We start from the raw sequence: 18,842 nt of genomic DNA, 5'->3' as shown, positions 1-18,842 counted from the left end.
GAATCTTCACGGGCTCATGTCAGGGCACACGGCCTCTGAGGTGAAGGAGGGGGCATGCGGCGTGGACGCAGCCCAGGGCCTGTGTGGGGCGCACCCTGGAGCCCCGACCTGGTTTCACAGCCAGGCTGTGTCGTTCCTGAGGACCTTGGGCGCGTGGACCCCAGAGCTCCGTTTCCTCCCGTGTGAAGGGGATGACGGTGTCTGCTGTCCGACCTGTGCTACACGCAGATCAATTAGAACAGTGCCTGGTGGGCCCTCCGTGGAGTGAAAACACCCACTGCCTCGTCAGATTGACTCATTGTTGAAACATGAGGAGTACATACCAAAGAATGAAATCAACAAATACAAAATAAGCTACACACTCACACGAAGGAGTGTTTTTTGTTTTTGTTTTTGTTTTTTGCGGTACGCAGCCCTCTCACTGCTGTGGCCTCTCCCGTTGCGGAGCACAGGCTCCGGACGCGCAGGCTCAGCGGCCATGGCCCACGGGCCCAGCCGCCCCGCAGCATGTGGGATCCTCCCGGACCGGGGCACGAACCCGTGTCCCCTGCATCGGCAGGCGGACTCTCAACCACTGCGCCACCAGGGAAGCCCAGGAGTGTACTTTTAAATGGATATAAAATTCAAATGTAAATCTGCAGTTTAATATCTCCAGCTTTAATTTTCCCATTTACAAAATAGTATAATACCATATCAAATGAGGTGCTAATGAAAAAAGTCAACATGACCCCAAGTACCTGGCATATAAGGGACATTCAATAATATATTTCTGGGACTGTATGCAAAATGCATAATGCAAAGTATTCTGAAACTCTCAAAATTCATTCATTAATTCAAAGAAAATGTCTGAGTAGCATCTGGGCACCTGGGGTGAACAAAATCAATCCAGTTGCTGCCTTGTGGAGAAGACAATCAAATGATCACATAAAAGTAAAATTACAACTGTGATAGTCAGCAAGCGATCCCATAAAATTACTTCAGACCCAGACAGGCGCTCAAGGAAAGAATCTCTGAGGAAATTATTTTCAAGCTGAAATCAGATATAAAAAGTGCTAACTAGGCGTGTGTGTGTGCGCGCGCGCGCGCCTGTAACTCCATTCCAGAGGGGACCTCAGGAGCCAAGCCCCGTGGTGGGAGGGAGCGGGGCTCGTCTTGCAGGGAGAGTGTAGTGGGATGCGGGGTGGCGGGGGGGGGGGGGGGGGGCGGGAAGGGGGATGCTGGCAGCTGCGGAGGCTTTGCTTGGGGAAGGAGGTGTAAGGTGACGGAATTTCAGTTCTGAAAAGATCTTTCTTGCCCAAGCTTGGAGCGGCTGAAGGGAGATTTGGGGGGAGTTAAAAATCTATGGTAATAGACTGGGCAATTGTAAACAAGGAAGTGAAATGTGAGAATTTAAAACTTCAGACAACTGCACCCAGAACTTCTGCCTTATAGATTCAACCCTTTATTATTAAGCTTTATGTTTTCATAAGTTTCATAACAGATACATGAATGCAGGATTTGATATTGAAGTAACTCCATTTTACTTAAGTATTCAATGAATACACTGCTTTCTACTAAAATCTTGTGTTAGTCCAGTTTAGATTAGAATAAGAGTATTTAAGTACATGTAAATCCATCTGTTACTTTCCCCTCTTTTCCTTATGAAAACATTCTCATTTCTTTTAAATATATGTAACAGGGTGCTGGAAAATAGCAATTCTTTATAAAAACATTAGGAAGGTATAGAAACAGGTATGATATTATAAAATGCCACATAATCTCTTTAAAGCTAGATGTCTGTGGTTTGAGTGAATAATTGAGATGTCAGTCAAATGAGCCAATAAAAGGGGATCAGCCTGGGACTTTCTTTAGAAAGAAGTTAGTATATATATATATATATATATATTTTTTTTTTTTTTTTTAATTTTTTTGCGGTATGCGGGCCTCTCACTGTTGTGGCCTCTCCCGTTGCGGAGCACAGGCTCCGGACGCGCAGGCTCAGCGGCCATGGCTCAGAGACCCAGCCGCTCCGCGGCATGTGGGATCTTCCCGGACCGGGGCACGAACCCGTGTCCCCTGCATCGGCAGGTGGACTCTCAACCACTGCGCCACCAGGGAAGTCCAAAGTTAGTATATTTTTGACAATATCAATGTTTTTATTTTAGTTAATAACTAATAGAAGCTTTCTTTTCTACTTATTTAATTTCTTAAAAATCCTGGACTTTAAATTGTGTTCTATATTATTGATGAAGACTCAAATCTGTTTAGTTTACTTTAATTCAAGTATTTGCCCCAGTTTCTGCTAAAATTATAATTATGGCTAAGATGCTTTGAGATTTTTCACATAATCAAATGGAAATATCGTGATTTTAAACCACCAAGAATATTGAATTTAAATGATGCTATTTTAAAACTTTGGGTTTAAACTTTGGGTTTGCATCACTGTCGGGGGTGTGACATGAACCTTCTTTCCTTTTCTTAGGTGCACTCTGCTCCATGTGCTTGGCCTGTGGTCATACTTCTGGCCCTAGTGAAATGTGCAGAGAATTCGTGGATAACAATGCTCATTAAAGCATTATTTATAATAACAAGGAAGTGAGAAATAACCTCAAAGTCCAAGGAATAGTTAAGGGGATGGTTAAATTATTTCAACCACATAATAGAGTATTAGTAACCATAAAAAGTGTGTGTGAAACTTTCACCTGGGGAAGAGTGTTTACGATATGAGAACAGGATATTAGATTATAAACAATATGATCAGCTATATAAAAGTGCCTGCATAGAAAAAAGTATTGACAGTGGTTAATTCTAAATTGTAGAATTATGAGTGATTTTGACTTTTGTATAAAGAGTATGATTTATTTTATATGCAGGAATATATATTTTACAATGAGAGCCTTTTTTAGGTGATCAGAGCTCTATGTGTACTTCGGCTCAGAGACAGGTGAATTGAACAATTGTTTGAAAGCATCTCTAACTGACAAAGTAAACTTAGGTGCAATCTTTGTGCATCTCCTTGGTAGCTACCTCTGTGGGGGCTGGAGTGGGTGAGGGTGTTCCAGGAAGCAATCATGGAGCTCCTGCATCACCTGTTTCTTTGGTTGTCCTTTGATTTGGTTTCCTTTGGTTTGGAGAACATACTGTTAGAATTTGCTTGGACTGGGCAGATTAAACCAAGTCTTCCCCAAAACTGTGTGACTGGAATTATTGAATTGGAATGCAGTTATTAAAAAAGCAACTTCTGGGCCTCCCTGGTGGCGCAGTGGTTGAGAGTCCGCCTGCTGATGCAGGGGATACGGGTTCGTGCCCCGGTCTGGGAGGATCCCATATGCCGCGGAGCGGCTGGGCCCGTGAGCCATGGCCGCTGGGCCTGCGCATCCGGAGCCTGTGCTCCACAACGGGAGAGGCCACAACAGTGAGAGGCCCGCATACCGCAAAAAGAAAAAAAAAAAAAAAAAAAAGCAACTTCTGGGATTTCCCTGGCAGTCCAGTGGTTAAGACTCTGCACTTCCAATACAGGGGGCGTGGGTTCGATCCCTGGTTGGGGAACTAAGATCCCACATGCTGCAGTGGCCAAAAAAAAAGCAACTTCTATCAGAAAACTGCTTGTGGTATTTTAAAGAAGGATCTATATAGAACTTAATTCTGGAAAAAAAATTGACCTAATATAACTCATGCTTTTCCTCCATGATTTACAAATATTAGGTATGCATTGAAAAGTGTTCTGCCATTTTACAACCATCTTTGTTAAGTGGTTAATCACCTTCTTAATTACATTCTTATTGCATTGCCTTTGTTCTTTTAATCTTTTATTTTACTAAAATGAATTATTAAATTAAATACTAAAAATAAGAACTCGTGTTATGTAGATTATTACTCAAAAAGTACAGTTTTCACTCTTTCACATTTTCAAATGACTGGTCTACTGTCTTCAAGTCTGTAAGAAAAAAGTTGAAAGAAGTAACGATTGATCTATATATCAATTAATGTACAGTTAAGTAAACTGGAATCCAAAGCTATCAATAAAATTAGCTTACTTTCCCATAATTACTAGAAGAGTTTTGTATAGGAAAAATTCGGAATATAGAAAAACCTAAACGTTAAATGATTTTCATTTTAGTCAGATGGAGTCTGTGGATTCACAACTTAAGGGGTGTGTTCTTCAAGTGACAAAACATTACTTTGCATCAACAGTGTGGAGAAGTTCTCCTCAGACAACAGCCTGCCTGCTTCCTCACAGCGGGAAAGGTGTTCAGATGTTGTACCAAGTCGGGGCAGCGGGCCAAATCCGCTGGAATACGGAACAGTAGCTCCTACCATCTGGGGGTCATGGACTCCCCTCCCCACAGCAGGAACACAGCAAGTTTAGGGGGTTTGCCGAATCCCCTGAAATCCGCAGCACTGTGTTAGGAATCCTTGACGAAGCAAAACCAACAAGCACAGATTTAGCCAAACAGATTTAGACTCACTCAGGTCCTTCTTTTAATTTAAAAGGCATTATCAGCTTTTAAACACACTTTTAGATATCTGACCTCTCATGCTGCTTTACATAATGGCTGTACGTGCATCAAAAAAGTGAAGTTTTGATACCCACTCATCCATTTAATTTGATGCCTAATATATGGTGGGTTTTGACCAAATTTAGAACAGCCAGCTGGAGTCTGGGTGATGACAGGAAGGAACAAAGTTACTGGCCGCCATCCCCTTCCTGGCAGCGTGCCCAGAGTTGGGCTTGGTGCCCTGCAAAACCTGGTCCTCGGCACCCAGAGGGTGGACAAGGCCCCAGGGCAGGTGGACCCGTCTGACGCAACCTCCCTGGGTAGAGCTAAGTATTCATCCTGCAGACAGAACTGGAGCACCCTCCCCGAGATCTGCAGCTCGTGTGTGCAGGACACAGATTCCAATTACCTTTTCTACCAGGACAGCAGATGTCGAAATTTATAAATAAGTCACTGACAAGTGAACTCACTCTGATTCAGCAGGGTAAGCACGGATGAGCTGCCAGCTGACCTGGGATAACAACTGACAGAGAAATGCGAAAGCAAGGAAAACAACGGCATCGAATTGTTCAACTAAAATTAGCATGTGCTCATAGAATCAGAATATTATGTCAGTGAAACATGCTTGAGTATCTTCATAAAAGACAAAAGGTTTGTGTCTCCAGGTACGTCACACAGATACATGTTCAGTCCAAGACCTGAAGCCAAGCATTTATCTGCATCTTCAAGGTGAAGTGCAGAAAAAAAACAAAAACACTAATTCGAAAAGATACACACGCACCCCAGTGTTCACTGCAGCACTATTTACAATTGCCAAGATACGGAAGCAACTCAAGTGTCCATCAGCAGATGACGGATGGAGAAGAGGTGGTGTGTACATACAATGGAATACTTCTCAGCCATAAAAAAAGAATAAAATTTGCCATTTGCAGCAACATGGATGGACTTGGAGGGCATCATGCTAAGTGAAATAAGTCAGACAGAGAAAGCCAAATACTGTATGATATCACTTATATGTGGGAAATCTAAAAAATATAACAAACTAGTGAATATAGCAAAAAAGAAGCAGACTCACAGATATAGAGAACAAATTAGTGGTTACCAGTGGGGAGAGGGAAGGGGGAGGGGCAACTAGGGGTGGGGATGGAGAGGTGCAGACGGTTATGTATAAACTAAGCTACAAGGGGCTTCCCTGGTGGCGCAGTGGTTGAGAGTTCACCTGCCGATGCAGGGGACACGGGTTCGTGCCCTGGTCTGGGAGGATCCCACGTGCCGCAGAGCGGCTGGGCCCGTGAGTCATGGCCGCTGAGCCTGCGTGTCCGGAGCCTGTGCTCCGCAACGGGAGAGGCCACAACAGTGAGAGGCCCACGTACCGCCAAAAAAAAAAAAAAAAAAAAAGCTACAAGGATACATTGTACAACATGGGTAATACAGCCAATATTTTCTAATAACTATAAATGGAGTATAACATTTAAAAATTGTGAATCACTACATTGTACACCTGTAACTTATATACTATTGTACGTCAACTACAATAAAAACTTCAATTAAAAAATAAAACTGAGACTAAAAATTAAAAATAAAATAGTAAAAAAAAAAAGATGAAATGCAAAATTCCACTGGAAAAGAAATATTTGCATTCTGGGGGGCGGGGTGGGATCCTCAGGAACCACTCATGAAATGGGGTGAGAAGGTAATGCACGTGTGTCTTCTTTAAATCCTGCCATGAATGTCTCAAACAGAAGCCACTAGTTGTCATCCCCAAGCACTTATTCATTGTGACTTGTGTTTTGATTGAAAACTAATTTGAGGGATGAGGGTGAAAAGTACTTTAACAAAATCCAATTTTTAAATAATAGTTTTCCTTTAAAATGCGCACTTTTTAAGGAACAATGACAAAGAGTGTTTCTGTTCTATTTAGAAAAGAGCATTTGCGACTTTTTTTTATTATTCCTGAAGGGTTTTCATGTAGTGCAGAAGCAGTAGCTCCCTTAGTGAACAAATATGGGCTTGAATGCTTCAAGACGAAAGCAGAAGATATGTAGACGGTGAACATCTTAGTGCCTTAATACGGCCTCGCCATTTGCTCTTGAGCAGAACTTTCAATCCCAGCTTGCACCATCAAGTCGTTCACATTCTTCTGCAAGTCTTCAATGCGACCTCCCATTTCTTCCAGTACAAGGTTAAGGAGAACAGCACATGGAATACGGGCACCTACCCAGGTCCCTCAAAGCCTCCACGTAAACTGCATCACCAGGGCTGATAAAAATGCCCCGTGGGGGCTTTCCTGGTGGCGCAGTGGTTGAGCGTCCGCCTGCCAATGCTGGACACACGGGTTCGAGCCCTGGTCTGGGAAGATCCCACATGCCATGGAGCAGCTGGCCCCGTGAGCCACAATTACTGAGCCTGCGCGTCTGGAGCCTGTGCTCCGCAACAAGAGAGGCCGCGACAGTGAGAGGCCCGCGCACTGCGATGAGGAGTGGCCCCCACTTGCCACAACTAGAGAAAGCCCTCGCACAGAAACGAAGACCCAACACAGCCATAAATTAAAAAAAAAAAAAAAAAATGCCCTGTGGTGCATCTAAAATGAGGGAATCAAAGGCAGCAGACGTGTACTAACACCTTAAGTTAGTGCACATGAATCACATCCCCAAGGGTTTGTACGTGCCTTTAATCTTTGCCCAGTTCTGAAACCTTGGCTCCCTTTCCGTGGACATGGATTCGGGCATATGAGGTTGTCTGGTATGTTTAACTATGTTTTAACCAAACTCTAATAAGTATGTAAATACAATGAAAATTAACTGTGTTTAAAATAAACTTTCCTACTGTTTAATTTTATCCTGTTTCAGAATCTCCTTTTCCCTGTGGGAGCCCATCTACAGGATCTCTCTGCAAACAATTTGCACACATTTTAAGGCAGGAGTTTAATTGTGTGAAGTGAGTTCACTTGGGCAAGTCTTAGGGCAAGTGTCCCCTTTTCTGGATTTTCTTAAACCGGAAACAAACATTCCACCTAACTCTGTTTGAATCCGTGGCTTACCAAACGGCAAGCTGCTGAAGTTACAAAACAAAACAAGGTCAGGAGAGCCAGATAGCGTACCCTACGTTGGAGACCTAACCAGTACATGTGCAGGGCTCTGACTGTTTGGGGGAGTATAAATGCTATTGAGCAGACTGACCAGATTTATTTAGAGCTTGCTGGAAAGCCCCACTGGGTCGTGTGTACTGTAGGCGTGTCCTTGTGTTTTTGGTTTTTTTTTTTTTTTTTCCGTACGCGGGCCTCTCACTGTTGTGGCCTCTCCCGTTGCGGAGCACAGGCTCCGGACGCGCAGGCTCAGCGGCCATGGCTCACGGGCCCAGCCGCTCCGCGGCATATGGGATCCTCCCAGACCGGGGCACGAACCCGTATCCCCTGCATCGGCAGGCGGACTCTCAACCACTGCGCCACCAGGGAGGCCCGTGTCCTTGTGTTTTATCCTTGCCTCATGAAGTGCCCTGTATTGCTGGTCAAGCCGGAAGTAATCACCTGTGAGCGGTAATTAATACATCAGGATGCCATGTAAAGGCACAGATACAAACACCAGGAAGTCTTAGGTCAACAATTATCCACTAAGAGCAGAAAACAACAAGATAGTCCATGACAGTTCAATAGTCCAAAAGCATTGCAGTATTTGTTATGAGATAGAAAAGGATATTTCTGAGGTTTAACGTTGCAGTCAGAGCTTGAAAGTGTTCTTGAAGTTCCCGAAATAGATTTTCTGCCTGAAAAATGAACCACAAGTGAATACATATTTACTTGTGATGCAGAGCATTCTAAGCACCATGGAAGAGAGCCATCTATATATACGATTAGTTGATTCCTGACAAGGTGTTAAGGCTTTCCCACTCAAAGGGTAAGGAAGATCTATTCAACCAACAGCGCTGGACCAGTGCTAGCCAAATGCATAACTCACTAAATAAGCAGGCCCGACCTTTACCTCACACCATTCACAAAAATTAACTCAAAATGATCATACACTTAAATATAAGCAGTAAACTATCAGACATCTAGAAGATAACGTAGGAGAAAATCTTATTAACCTTGGGCTCCTCAAAGACTTCTTAAGAAGGCCTGAGACAATCACCAGACACACCCACCGTGGGCCTCTTGGCTCGCCTACACTTGTGGGTATTTATTAGCTGGGGTTGCGGTTGCAGAAATTGTCTACCAGGCCATACGGATACGTCATCTGTGGTAACTGACAGCAGGCGGTACTGCAAGGCGCCTTACAGTTTACAGCTTTAAATCTCATACCATCTACGACACCGGTCACTCCTGGCACCCGTGTATTATCTCCCTTTTAGAGCCCAGGATGTGGAGGCGGATCTCCACCCGGAGCCTGCTTTTACGTATGAAGAAGGCCCTCTGTCAGGAGCTCTTCCCTTCAAACAGGCCAGGAAAACGTGGATTCGAGTGTGCACAGCTAACCAATTCTGTTTAACAAGGCAAACTGCTCAGTCCTGATCACTGGGTGTCTCCTCTCCGGCGCTGCGGCTCCTTCAGCGAACGGGAAGCAGGACCGCGGGCCTCCCGGCGCTGGGCGGGGTGGGAGGGGGGAGGGGGAGAAGGAAGGGGGGGAGGGGGAGAAGGAAGGGGAGGGGAGGGGGAGGGGAGGAGGAGGGGGAGGGGAAGGGGAGGGGAGGGTGTCCAGCCCGGGAGCGAAGCTTGGCGCGCGCGGGGTCCGACTCACCGCGTCCCGCAGCGCGCGCCCGCTGGGGGCTTCGGGGCCCCGCGCGGCCATGGGGGTGTCCCCCGGGTCCGGGGTGCGGGGTGTCCAGGTGGGTCGGCTGGTCCCGGGGCCGGTGGCCCTGTCGGCTCCGCTCCGCCGCCCGCGGCTCCCGCGGCGATGGCCGTGGATCCACCCGCGCGGCCCGGGCTGTGCGCCCGAACCGGGCCGAGCAGCCGGGCACGGAGGTGAGGCCGTAGCGGGGCTCAGGTGGCCGTCTGCGCGGGGCGGGACCTCGCTGGACCAGCCGATCCCAGCTACGCTGTTGGCTTTGTTTTCATTGCGTCAGAGCCCAGAGTGAGCACGACCTTTTCATTATCATTGTGGCAAAGAACACACAACCCACAAGTTGCCATTCTCGTTTCAGGGCGCAGTGCGGTGGCGTTAGGTACCTTCACACCGTTGTGCAAACCGCCCCCCCCCCCCCAACTTCCTAAGCTTCCCAGACCAAGTTCTGCACCCAGGAGACACCGGCTCCCCGGCCTTGCCAACCCCTAGCACTCGCCCTTCCCCTGTGTCCCGTCGTGCTTTTGCAAGGTTGTCACCTGTCTAATGGGGGATCCTGGAGGCAGGGGTGGGGATGGAATCTGGCTGCAGTCACCACACAGCCCAAGTTCGCACCGCGGTCCTGGGACCTGTCATCATCCAGGAGGCTCGGCCATCCCTCTGGATCCCTGCCATGTCTGCTGTCAACTTTAAGATTAAGAATATTCATGCTCTGGGACTCCCCTGACGGTCCAGTGGTTAGGACTCCAAGCTCTCCCTGCCAAAGGCCCAGGTTCAGTCCCCAGTTGGGAGAATTCAGATCCCACAAGCAGCACGCTGCATGGTTAAAAAAAAAAGAATAGTTATGTTCTGTGACCAACTCCAACAGGCTGACAGCACTCGCATCTCTGCTCTGGTTTTATCGAAGATCTGGAAGGAAGACCGCACTGTGACTTTCCCTCCCTCTGGTGCCCTTTAGGCCTGTCTGGATTGTGGCTCATGGGGCACTTTATGGGTGATGTCCCAGGACCCTGTTCTTAGCAAGTACCTGCTTTGTTTACATGTCTGTACCCCTCTGTGGGGCAGGGCTGTGTCTGTCTGGGTCCTGCCAACATCCCGGGAGCCCAGCCAAGTGACTACGTGGGGACACCTGGTTGTTGAATGTGTGTGAAACACAGCTTTGCATGCAGAGAAACCCAACATCCTTAGTCATCAGGAGAATGCAAATCAAAACCGTCACAAGATCCACTTCACACGCACTGTGATGGCTAAAATCAAAAGAGACAATAACAGGGCTTCCCTGGTGGTGCAGTGGTTGAGAGTCTGCCTGCCGATGCAGGGGACACGGGTTCGTGCCCCGGTCCGGGAAGATCCCACATGCCGCAGAGCGGCTGGGCCCGTGAGCCATGGCCGCTGAGCCTGCGCATCCGGAGCCTGTTCTCCACAACAGGAGAGGCCACAACAGTGAGAGGCCCACGTACCGCAAAAAAAAAAAAGAGACAATAACAAGTGTGGGCGAGGGTGTGGCAAAGTTGGAACGTCACACGCTGGTGGGAATGTAAAATCGTGCAGCTAGTCTGGCAGGTCCATAAAAACTTAAACGTGAAGTTACCATAGAATCTCAGTTCTACCTCTAGGTATGTACCCAAGGGAAATGACAGCATATGTCCACACAAAAGTCTATAGCAGCATTATTAACAATAGTCAAAAGGTAGAAACAACCCAAATGTCCATCAACAGATGAATGGATAAACAGAATGTGGTCCCTCCTCTCGATGGAATATAATTCAGGCATAAGAAGGAATGAAGCCCTGACACATGACACAACATGGATGAACCTTGGGAACGTGATGTTCAGTGAGAGAAGTCGATCACAAGAGGACACATGGTTGGATTCCACTCACGTGACGTGTCCAGATTGGCAAATCCATGGAGACAGGAAGTTGAGGGGGAAGGGGAGAGACTGTGCCATAGTTAAGGGGTTTCTTCTTGGGGGCAAAAATATTCTAAGATCAAATCATGGGGGGACTTCCTTGGTGGTCCAGTGGGTAAGACTCTGTGCTTCCACTGCAGGAGGCCCAGGTTCAATCCTTGGTTGGGGAACTAGATCCCGCATGCTGCAACTAAGAAGTCCGCAGGCCGCAACTAAAGATCCCGCGTGCCACAACTAAGACTTTGCTCAGCCAAAATAAATAAATAAATATTTAAGGTCAAATCGTGGCGACGGTTGCACAACCCTGTGAATATATTAAAAATCATTGAATTGTATACTTTAAATGGGTGGATTGTATCTCATATATATGTGAATTACATCTCAGTAGGGTTGTTAAAATTGTAACTTTCTTATTGAAGTATAGTTGAAGTATACAATATCGCGTTAGTTTTCAGGTGTACAGCAAAAGACTTCAGATATCTACCTCTATCTCTATCCTAGATCTAGATCTATATTCAGATTCTTTTTCATTATAGGTTATTCAAGATACTGAATACAGTTCCCTGTGTTATACAGTGAATCCTTGTTGCTTATCTATTTTATATATTGTGGTATCTGTTAAGCCCATACCCCTAATTTATCCCTCCTTCCCTTTCCCCTTTGGTAACCATACGTTTGTATTATATGTCTGTGAGTCTGTTTCTGTTTTGTATATACATTCATTTGTATTATTTTTTAGATTCCACATATAAGTGATGGCATATAATATTTGTCTTTCTCTGACTTACTTCACTCAGTAAAATAATCTCTAGTTCCATCCATGTTGCTGCAAATGGCAATATTTCATTCTTTTTATGGCTGAGTATCTATACCTCTGTATATCTATATCTCTCTATATAGATCTCACATTTTCTTAAACCAGTCATCTGTCGACGGACACTTAGGTTGTTTCCATGTCTTGGCTATTGTAAATAGTGCTGCTATGAACATGGGTGTGCCTGTATCTTCTCAAATTAGAGTTTTCATCTTTTCTGGATATATGCCCAGGAGTGGGATTGCTGGATCTATTCTCAGTTTTTTTTTTTTAAGGAACCTCCATACTGTTTATCATCGTGGCTGCACTCATTTACGTTCCCACCAACAGTGTAGGAGGGTTCCCTTTTCTCCACACCTTCTCCAGCATTTATTATTTGTAGACAGTGTGAGGTGATACCTCATTGTGGTTTTGACTTGCATTTCTCTAATAATTAACAATGTTGAGCATCTTTTCATGTGCCTGTTGGCCATCTGCATGTCTTCTTTGGAGAAATACAATAACTTTTAAACGCATGGCCGTCTTGCCACTGTTCTGTGGGGCAAGATGCTAAGAAGAGCCGTGAGTGCTGCCCCCTCCCTGGAGGGGCCTCTCTGTGTGGCCACCGCCTGGCCTGAGATTCTTTCACTTCAAGCTTCCAGAACAGCCTGACCAGGGCGACTAGCATCAGATGTGCACAGCGGGCCACCGGGGAGGTGGATTCTCCTGTGGAAACAAAGCCCCAGGCCCTCGCCCAGAGTGGGTAGGGGTAGGGGTGGATGACAGGGGTCTCCCCAGGTGGATCTGGTGGAGATGGCCCAGGTCCACCCTTGGGGAGGCACAGCCTCGGGAACACCTGAGGCTGAAGCCTGGCGGGCTCCCTAAGAGCGGGAATCAGGATGCTACAGCAATTCCTCAAGAAATCAAACATACAGTTACCATATGAATCAATTCCACTCCTGGGTATAAACCCCAAAGAAGTGAAAACAGGGACTTGAACAAAGAATTCCAGGAGCTAGGAAACCTGTGACTCTCTTTCCCTACCTCTTTGCGTTTTTTAGTATGTGTCTATCTTTCTCAACTGTAATCTCTGTGGTCCAGTGGAAACCTACTCAGACATTCTCTGATAACCCTGAGAACCCAATCTCTAAAGGAGAAACAGAATCTGTCATTCTACATCTAGCACCTGAATGGTTTTTCACCTATGCTGCCTAATTAGGGATCAAATTCTTAGTTCTGCATCCATGGGGGACAAAATCCCTAATATGGAAGCGAGAATCACTCAACAAAAATTCATTTTGTTAAGGATATTAAATTTCAGGAACTAGGTTCAGGGGAAGAATTCTCGAATGCAATTCATCTTGCAAATCTACAATAGGAGAGTATTCAAGTGTGCTGTGAAGCTGCAGAAATTAGATGATGTTTTTAATGGTGCAAAGATAGTTTGGGGAGGAAAATAGAGTTTAGGTAAGAAGAACATAATGGAATCAAAGACACAGACCACAAGAGCAGCAGCTAAATATGAAACAAAACTTTAAATTAGAAAAGTACAATTTTAACTTTGATAGATGAGATTAGAGGGTGACCAAACATAAGAGGAAGTTCTATCCCGTGAAGCGTGAATGCCAGTGGAAGTGCCCAGATGCCCCTTTGATTCCATGGGAATGGCTTCATTTCTAAGGCCTTAAATCTAAGATGCTGCTGATTTTAAGATGCACCATTATTGCCAAGAAAGGGAGGAATGCTGCTGATTAGACTGTGCTGTTTTTATTTTATATTCATTAAAAGAGCTGTTTTATAGTTATTGATGCTGGGTGATGGGTACATGGAATTCACCATGCTACGATCTCTACTTTTGTGTATGTTTGAAATTCTCACTTAAAAATTCTGCAAGAACCTGGTTCAATCCCGGGTTTTGGCACCAAAATAATAATAATAATAATAATTCTGTAAGAAAAGAAGGGTTCTTTCAGGGTACTGATTTGGATATAGATTTGAGCATAGAATTTTTTGCTTCCTTTTATTGGTTCTAAAATTGTTGCAGTGTTTTCATAATTTTAACTTTTATTTTTAATGCAACATAATTAACTATTTTTTAACGCACTAAGTATTTATTATGCAATTCTGGCCCCATTTACAGTAAGTGGCCTTTCCCAGAAGCAATTATCCTGAGTCATGAGGACTTCCTGTACTAGTTGTGAATTTTAAAACAGTGGCTCTCAGACCTGGCTGCACGATAGAGCCACGTAACATTTGTCAGCACTCTGGACGCCTTGGCATTTGTGGTTTTAAAGCCCTCCAGTGGTTTCAGTGTGTGAACAAGCGGTCAAAACTGCAGAATGAACAGATTGAGGAAAACAGAAAAGGAGGAACTGGCTTAAACCTCCCAAAAGGCAGAAAGGGTCTTCATTTTCTCAAATTTGGACATAGACCAATGTCTTACTGCAGCTGTTTAGAACTTGAAATAAGATAGATTTTCCAAAGATTCTTTCTCCTGCCTGCTCAAATCTGCCTTTGGTTTCTCTAGTGAATTTTTCATTGCAGCTATTGTACTTTTCAGCTCCAGAATTTCTTTTTGGTTTCTTTTAGGTTTTCTCCCTCATTACTGATAGTTCCACTTTGTTCATACATTGCTTTCTCAACGTTCTCTGTTCCTTTAGTTCTTTGAGCATCTTTAAGGCAGCTGTTTTAAAGTCTTCATCGAGTAGATCTGTCATCAGGTCTTCTTTAGGGCCAGTGTCTATTAATTAATTGTTCCCTTTGAACAGGTCATACTCTCCTGTTTCTTTGTATGCCTTGTGATTTTTATTCTGTTGCTGCTGAAAATTGGACATTTGAATCCAATAATGTGGTAACTCTGGAAATCAGATTCTCCCCCTTCCTCAAGGTCTGATGCTTTTTGTTATTGTTTTTGTTCTTTGCTTGTTGTAGGTTGTCTGAGCTGAGGCTCAGCCTGAGGTGGAAACTTAATGTCTGCTCAGGTCTTTCCTGAGCCTTTCCTTGGGCATGTGCACTCACTTTCTAATTTTCTCCTATATGCAATTGTTTTCCAATGCCCTAGTCTTTAATGTCTGGCTTGAAAAGGGGGAAGAGAGAAAAACAAAGGGGGATAAAGGGGGCACTCGCCCTTGAAATCCACTTGGTCAGGGAGGGGTTTGCAACAAGTGGGGAAGTGTGACAACAATGGCCATCTACCTCTTTGGCTGCATCTCTGCCATCAGAAGCAGCATCAGAGCACAGATTCCTGATATTGGAGGACAAGGTCCTTTTGGTCCACGCTGGTTTCTGCAAGCTGCTCCAGGAACACACGTATGGCCTCCTGCCATGTGGCTAAGGGTGGGACGGGTAGGTGCTGCATGCTAAGACCTGAAAGTCACCACAACTGACTGCAGTAACCATCCAGTGCTTCCCCTGGAACTTGCAAGCCTTCACCAGCTCCGGATTCCAAATTAGTTACATCAGACAGATTCTGTCCCTGCAGCTGTGGTCCAGGTTGGGGGCCATTCCCGGGGCTTCTTGCTCTGCCATCACCCCAGAATCCTCTCCAACCTATAAACTTCTTTAAAAGCTTTTTAATACTTACTTCCAAGGTTGCCCCAACTCTTGCTCTGACCAGCCCAGCATCTGGTTTTTATTCTGCATTGGTCAGTGCCAGTGCTGGTGTTCCCACCACGCCAGCAACTCCTCTCAAAGGCCACCCCAAGGAAAACACACAAGGAAGAAGTAGCTTTCTTTTTCGAGTAAAAATAAAATCAGCTCTGCTTTTTCCACTTAAGGAAAATCAGTGTCTTGCTGTCAGCCCCTCAGAGGTCGAAACTCTGGGGCTGAGGGCTGGCTCTTGGCACCCCCCGCCCCATGTTAGCATTCACAGGTACTTCTGATCCTCTCAGTGGGCACCTGTCCGTGGCCCACAGTTGCCTTGGGAAGAAAAGAAAATCCAAAGTCTGAGTTAAAAATGAAGTTGCTTCTTTTCCAGGTAAACAATTTTATCACGTCGCAATCTTCTGTTTATTTTCTGCCACACCACGTGGCTTGTGGGATCTTGTTCCCCGACCAGGGATCAAACCCAGGCACTCCCCGCCCTCCCCACCCCCCCCGTAGTGAAAGCGCTGAGTCCTAACCACTGGACTGCCAGGGAATTCCCTATCACATCACAGTCTCAATGAGGGACTTCAAGGAAACACTTGCATGAGCTTTAGAGAAAGTGTCCAGCTGGATGAAGTGTCCAGCTCTCTGGGGAGCCTGGGGTGCTTGTTCCAGCCACAGCGAGGGGTGAGGGACCAGGAAACTCTCAGGCAATGTGGGGGGAGGGAGGGATGGAAGGAGGGAGGGAGGAAACATTCAAGAAGCCTCTGGGTGATTGGTTGCAAATTAATGCACACTTTGTATTTAAAAATTCTGTTTAGTACAGTCTATTTTCCCTTTACTGTATGACTTTTCAAATAAAAAATTGTGCTTTTTGCTACTGGTCAGGTCACAGTCTTAAGAGGTAAGATACTTGAGGAAATGTGAATGACAGAAAACTTAAGTCGCCTGAAATGTTTCTGGAGCTCGAGCACGTTAATTATCATTTAAAAAGCAGGCCACCAGGCAGGTGAGCAGTAGGGAGGCTCAGGGGGCCCCTGGAGGGAATGAGCATCCTGCACCCCTGCTTCCTTGGTGTAAACATGATGCTGGTAGAAGCAGCAGACGCAAGGCCAGCATCCTGTGACTCCATTTTCTGAAATGTCCAGAACAGGCAAAGGCATAAAGACAGAGAGCAGACTGCTGGTTTCCAGGGCTGGAGGGGGCAGGGGCTGGGGAGAAACTGCCTAAGGGGCGTGAGGTTTTATTGGGGGATGAAAATGTTCCAGAACCAGATGGAAATGGTGTTCCCACCACATTGTGAAGGTAATATGCCACTGAGTTGTTCATTCAACAGAGCTCATTTTCTGTTACATGAATTTTGCCTCAATTAAAAACAAAGAACAGGGCTTCCCTGGTGGCGCAGTGGTTGGGAGTCTGCCTGCCGATGCAGGGGACACGGGTTCGTGCCCCGGTCCGGGAGGATCCCACATGCCGCGGAGCAGCTGGGCCCGTGAGCCATGGCCGCTGAGCCTGCGCGTCCGGAGCCTGTGCTCCGCAACGGGAGAGGCCACAACAGTGAGAGGCCCGTGTACCGCAAAAAATAAACAAATAAATAAAAGATACACGTGATGGCATTTAGGGCCCACCTGGATAATGCAGGATAATCTCTGCATCGCAAGATCCTTAACTAATCACATCTGCAATTTTTTTCTTTTCACATAAGGTAATGTTCGCCGGTTCCGGGAACTGGGATGTGCTCGTTCTGGGTATCATTTTTCAGACTGCACAGTTTGGTCGGCTTCTTTTGTTTGGGAACACAGGAAGCCAGCTAATGTGCAGCAGCCGAGATGAGCTCTCTCCTTCTGCCTGACCGATGGTTCTGGACCAGTGGGTGCCCCTCTATTCCAGACAGGTGGGGCTCAAAAGGATTACAGGCCCCTTCTGTGGGGCAAAATCTTGGATCAAGAATGCAAGATTGTATCCATTTAGCAGGACTCTGGAGGCGCTTGCTGCTGTCCATGCTCCACCTGGCACAGCTGATGGATCCAGAGCAGCAGCTGGCTACGGGCTGGCACCAATTTGCCCATGTACTCCAGGACAAACAGGGCCAGGTGCAGTGGCCTCAGATGCTCCAGTGAGTGGGGAGGGAAGACTATATCCCTACTCCAACCTCCACCATAAAGAGGACAGAACATTCTGGAGGCTCCAGAGCTCGGGGGAGGATCTGGCTAAGGAGGAACACCTGCTTTTCTTCTCCAGTCCCTCCAGGACTTCCTTCTCCGCCTGTGTCTCACTTCCTTGTACACTTCTGATGCTGTGTTCTCGGCCTTCTCTGGTGGATACTCAGCAGTACACTGGCCGCAGAGGCTGCAGAGGAGGAGAGCGGCCTGTGTTTCACGGAGAGCTCTCCTTAGCGCCAGGCTCGTCTGGGAGTTGCTCTAAGTGAGGTTGTACCTGTTCTTAGGATTTCCCACGAAGCATACCAGGTAGGAAGCTGGCTGGCCGGTTGTGTGCCCCTGGGGACCCCCCTCACTCACCCACCAGGCCTTCCCTTTTGGGGTGATTTGGGCTTGCTCTGGTGGAGGTGGGAGCCCTGGGGGAGCTCCTCTGTAGACAGAATCCTGGGGGCCTGCAGGTGGTTTTTTCTGCTCTGAGCCCGCCTGCACAGGGTCCTGGGCGGGCTGGCTGGCTTCTCACAGGGCCCTCCCTGACCGCCACCCCTCCCTCGCCCACCAGCATCTGGGTTCTGAGCACCTAGCTCCCGAGGGCTCACCTTGGTCAGGTGACACACTCAGGAATTCCTGTGTTCTCTATCTGTAAGTGCTAGAATCGTGCGGTTGAGATGAAGCACGAAACCCTTAGCAGATCCGAGCTCCACCGGCCAGCACTGTCTTTAGTGACAAGGTACCTAACGCACTTGTGGACGGCAGTCCTAGCTGCTGCCGCCCTGGGCCCCGAAGAGCCAGAGTGGACCTTCAGAGGCTTCAGGCTGCGGGGTGGGCTTTCGCTTCCCCGGAGGAGTCGCGCCCCCGGCCCCCCAGCCTGGCCGAAACTGCCCTGGCCCTCTGCAAACTTCCGAACGCCGCTCCTCAGGGACCCGCCCCGGCTCAGGATGGGGAGCCCTACAGACCCGGGCAGACCATGAACGGTGGAAGGACCCCTGAAATCACGGGGCGCTCAGACCCTGCCCGAGTCCCCACGAGGGGGGCGTCCCCAGGCCTCGCGCCGACCCTCGGGGCGGCGACAGGACCCGGTCCTCTGCTCCCGTTGGCGGCGCGCCGCGTCTACAAGGCCACTCGCCGCGGGACAGATGGAGCCGG

The 18,842-nt window shown here is 47.0% G+C and overlaps 1 protein-coding gene across 1 annotated transcript; it reads right to left on the bottom strand.

Moving 5' to 3' along the window:
* Positions 1 to 5,709: 5,709 nt before the first annotated feature.
* On the bottom strand, positions 5,710 to 9,499 carry HSBP1L1 (heat shock factor binding protein 1 like 1). Its single transcript, XM_082641348.1, has 3 exons — positions 9,209 to 9,499; positions 8,174 to 8,240; positions 5,710 to 6,653 (listed from the first exon to the last, which is right to left on the bottom strand). The coding sequence occupies exons 1-3, from the start codon at positions 9,257 to 9,259 to the stop codon at positions 6,544 to 6,546; spliced, it is 228 nt and encodes a 75-aa protein (XP_082497474.1). The 5' UTR covers positions 9,260 to 9,499; the 3' UTR covers positions 5,710 to 6,543.
* Positions 9,500 to 18,842: the final 9,343 nt, after the last annotated feature.

The sequence above is a fragment of the Mesoplodon mirus genome, assembly GCF_964341445.2.
Source record: "Mesoplodon mirus genome assembly, chromosome: 13".
NCBI classification, from domain to species: domain Eukaryota; kingdom Metazoa; phylum Chordata; class Mammalia; order Artiodactyla; family Ziphiidae; genus Mesoplodon; species Mesoplodon mirus.
Note: the sequence above shows the minus strand (reverse complement) of the source record. Positions and strands in the feature narration are given on the sequence as shown.

What these genes read in the sequence shown, in the direction of transcription:
- HSBP1L1 (XM_082641348.1), bottom strand. Translation starts at nt 9,259, where the DNA reads ATGGCCGCGCGGGGCCCCGAAGCCCCCAGCGGGCGCGCGCTGCGGGAC. An exon ending in GGCGCGCGCTGCGGGACGCG is followed by an intron (nt 8,241 to 9,208) that starts GTGAGTCGGACC and finishes TTCATTTTTCAG; the next exon opens with GCAGAAAATCTATTTCGGGA. An exon ending in TGCAACGTTAAACCTCAGAA is followed by an intron (nt 6,654 to 8,173) that starts ATATCCTTTTCT and finishes TTAACCTTGTAC; the next exon opens with TGGAAGAAATGGGAGGTCGC.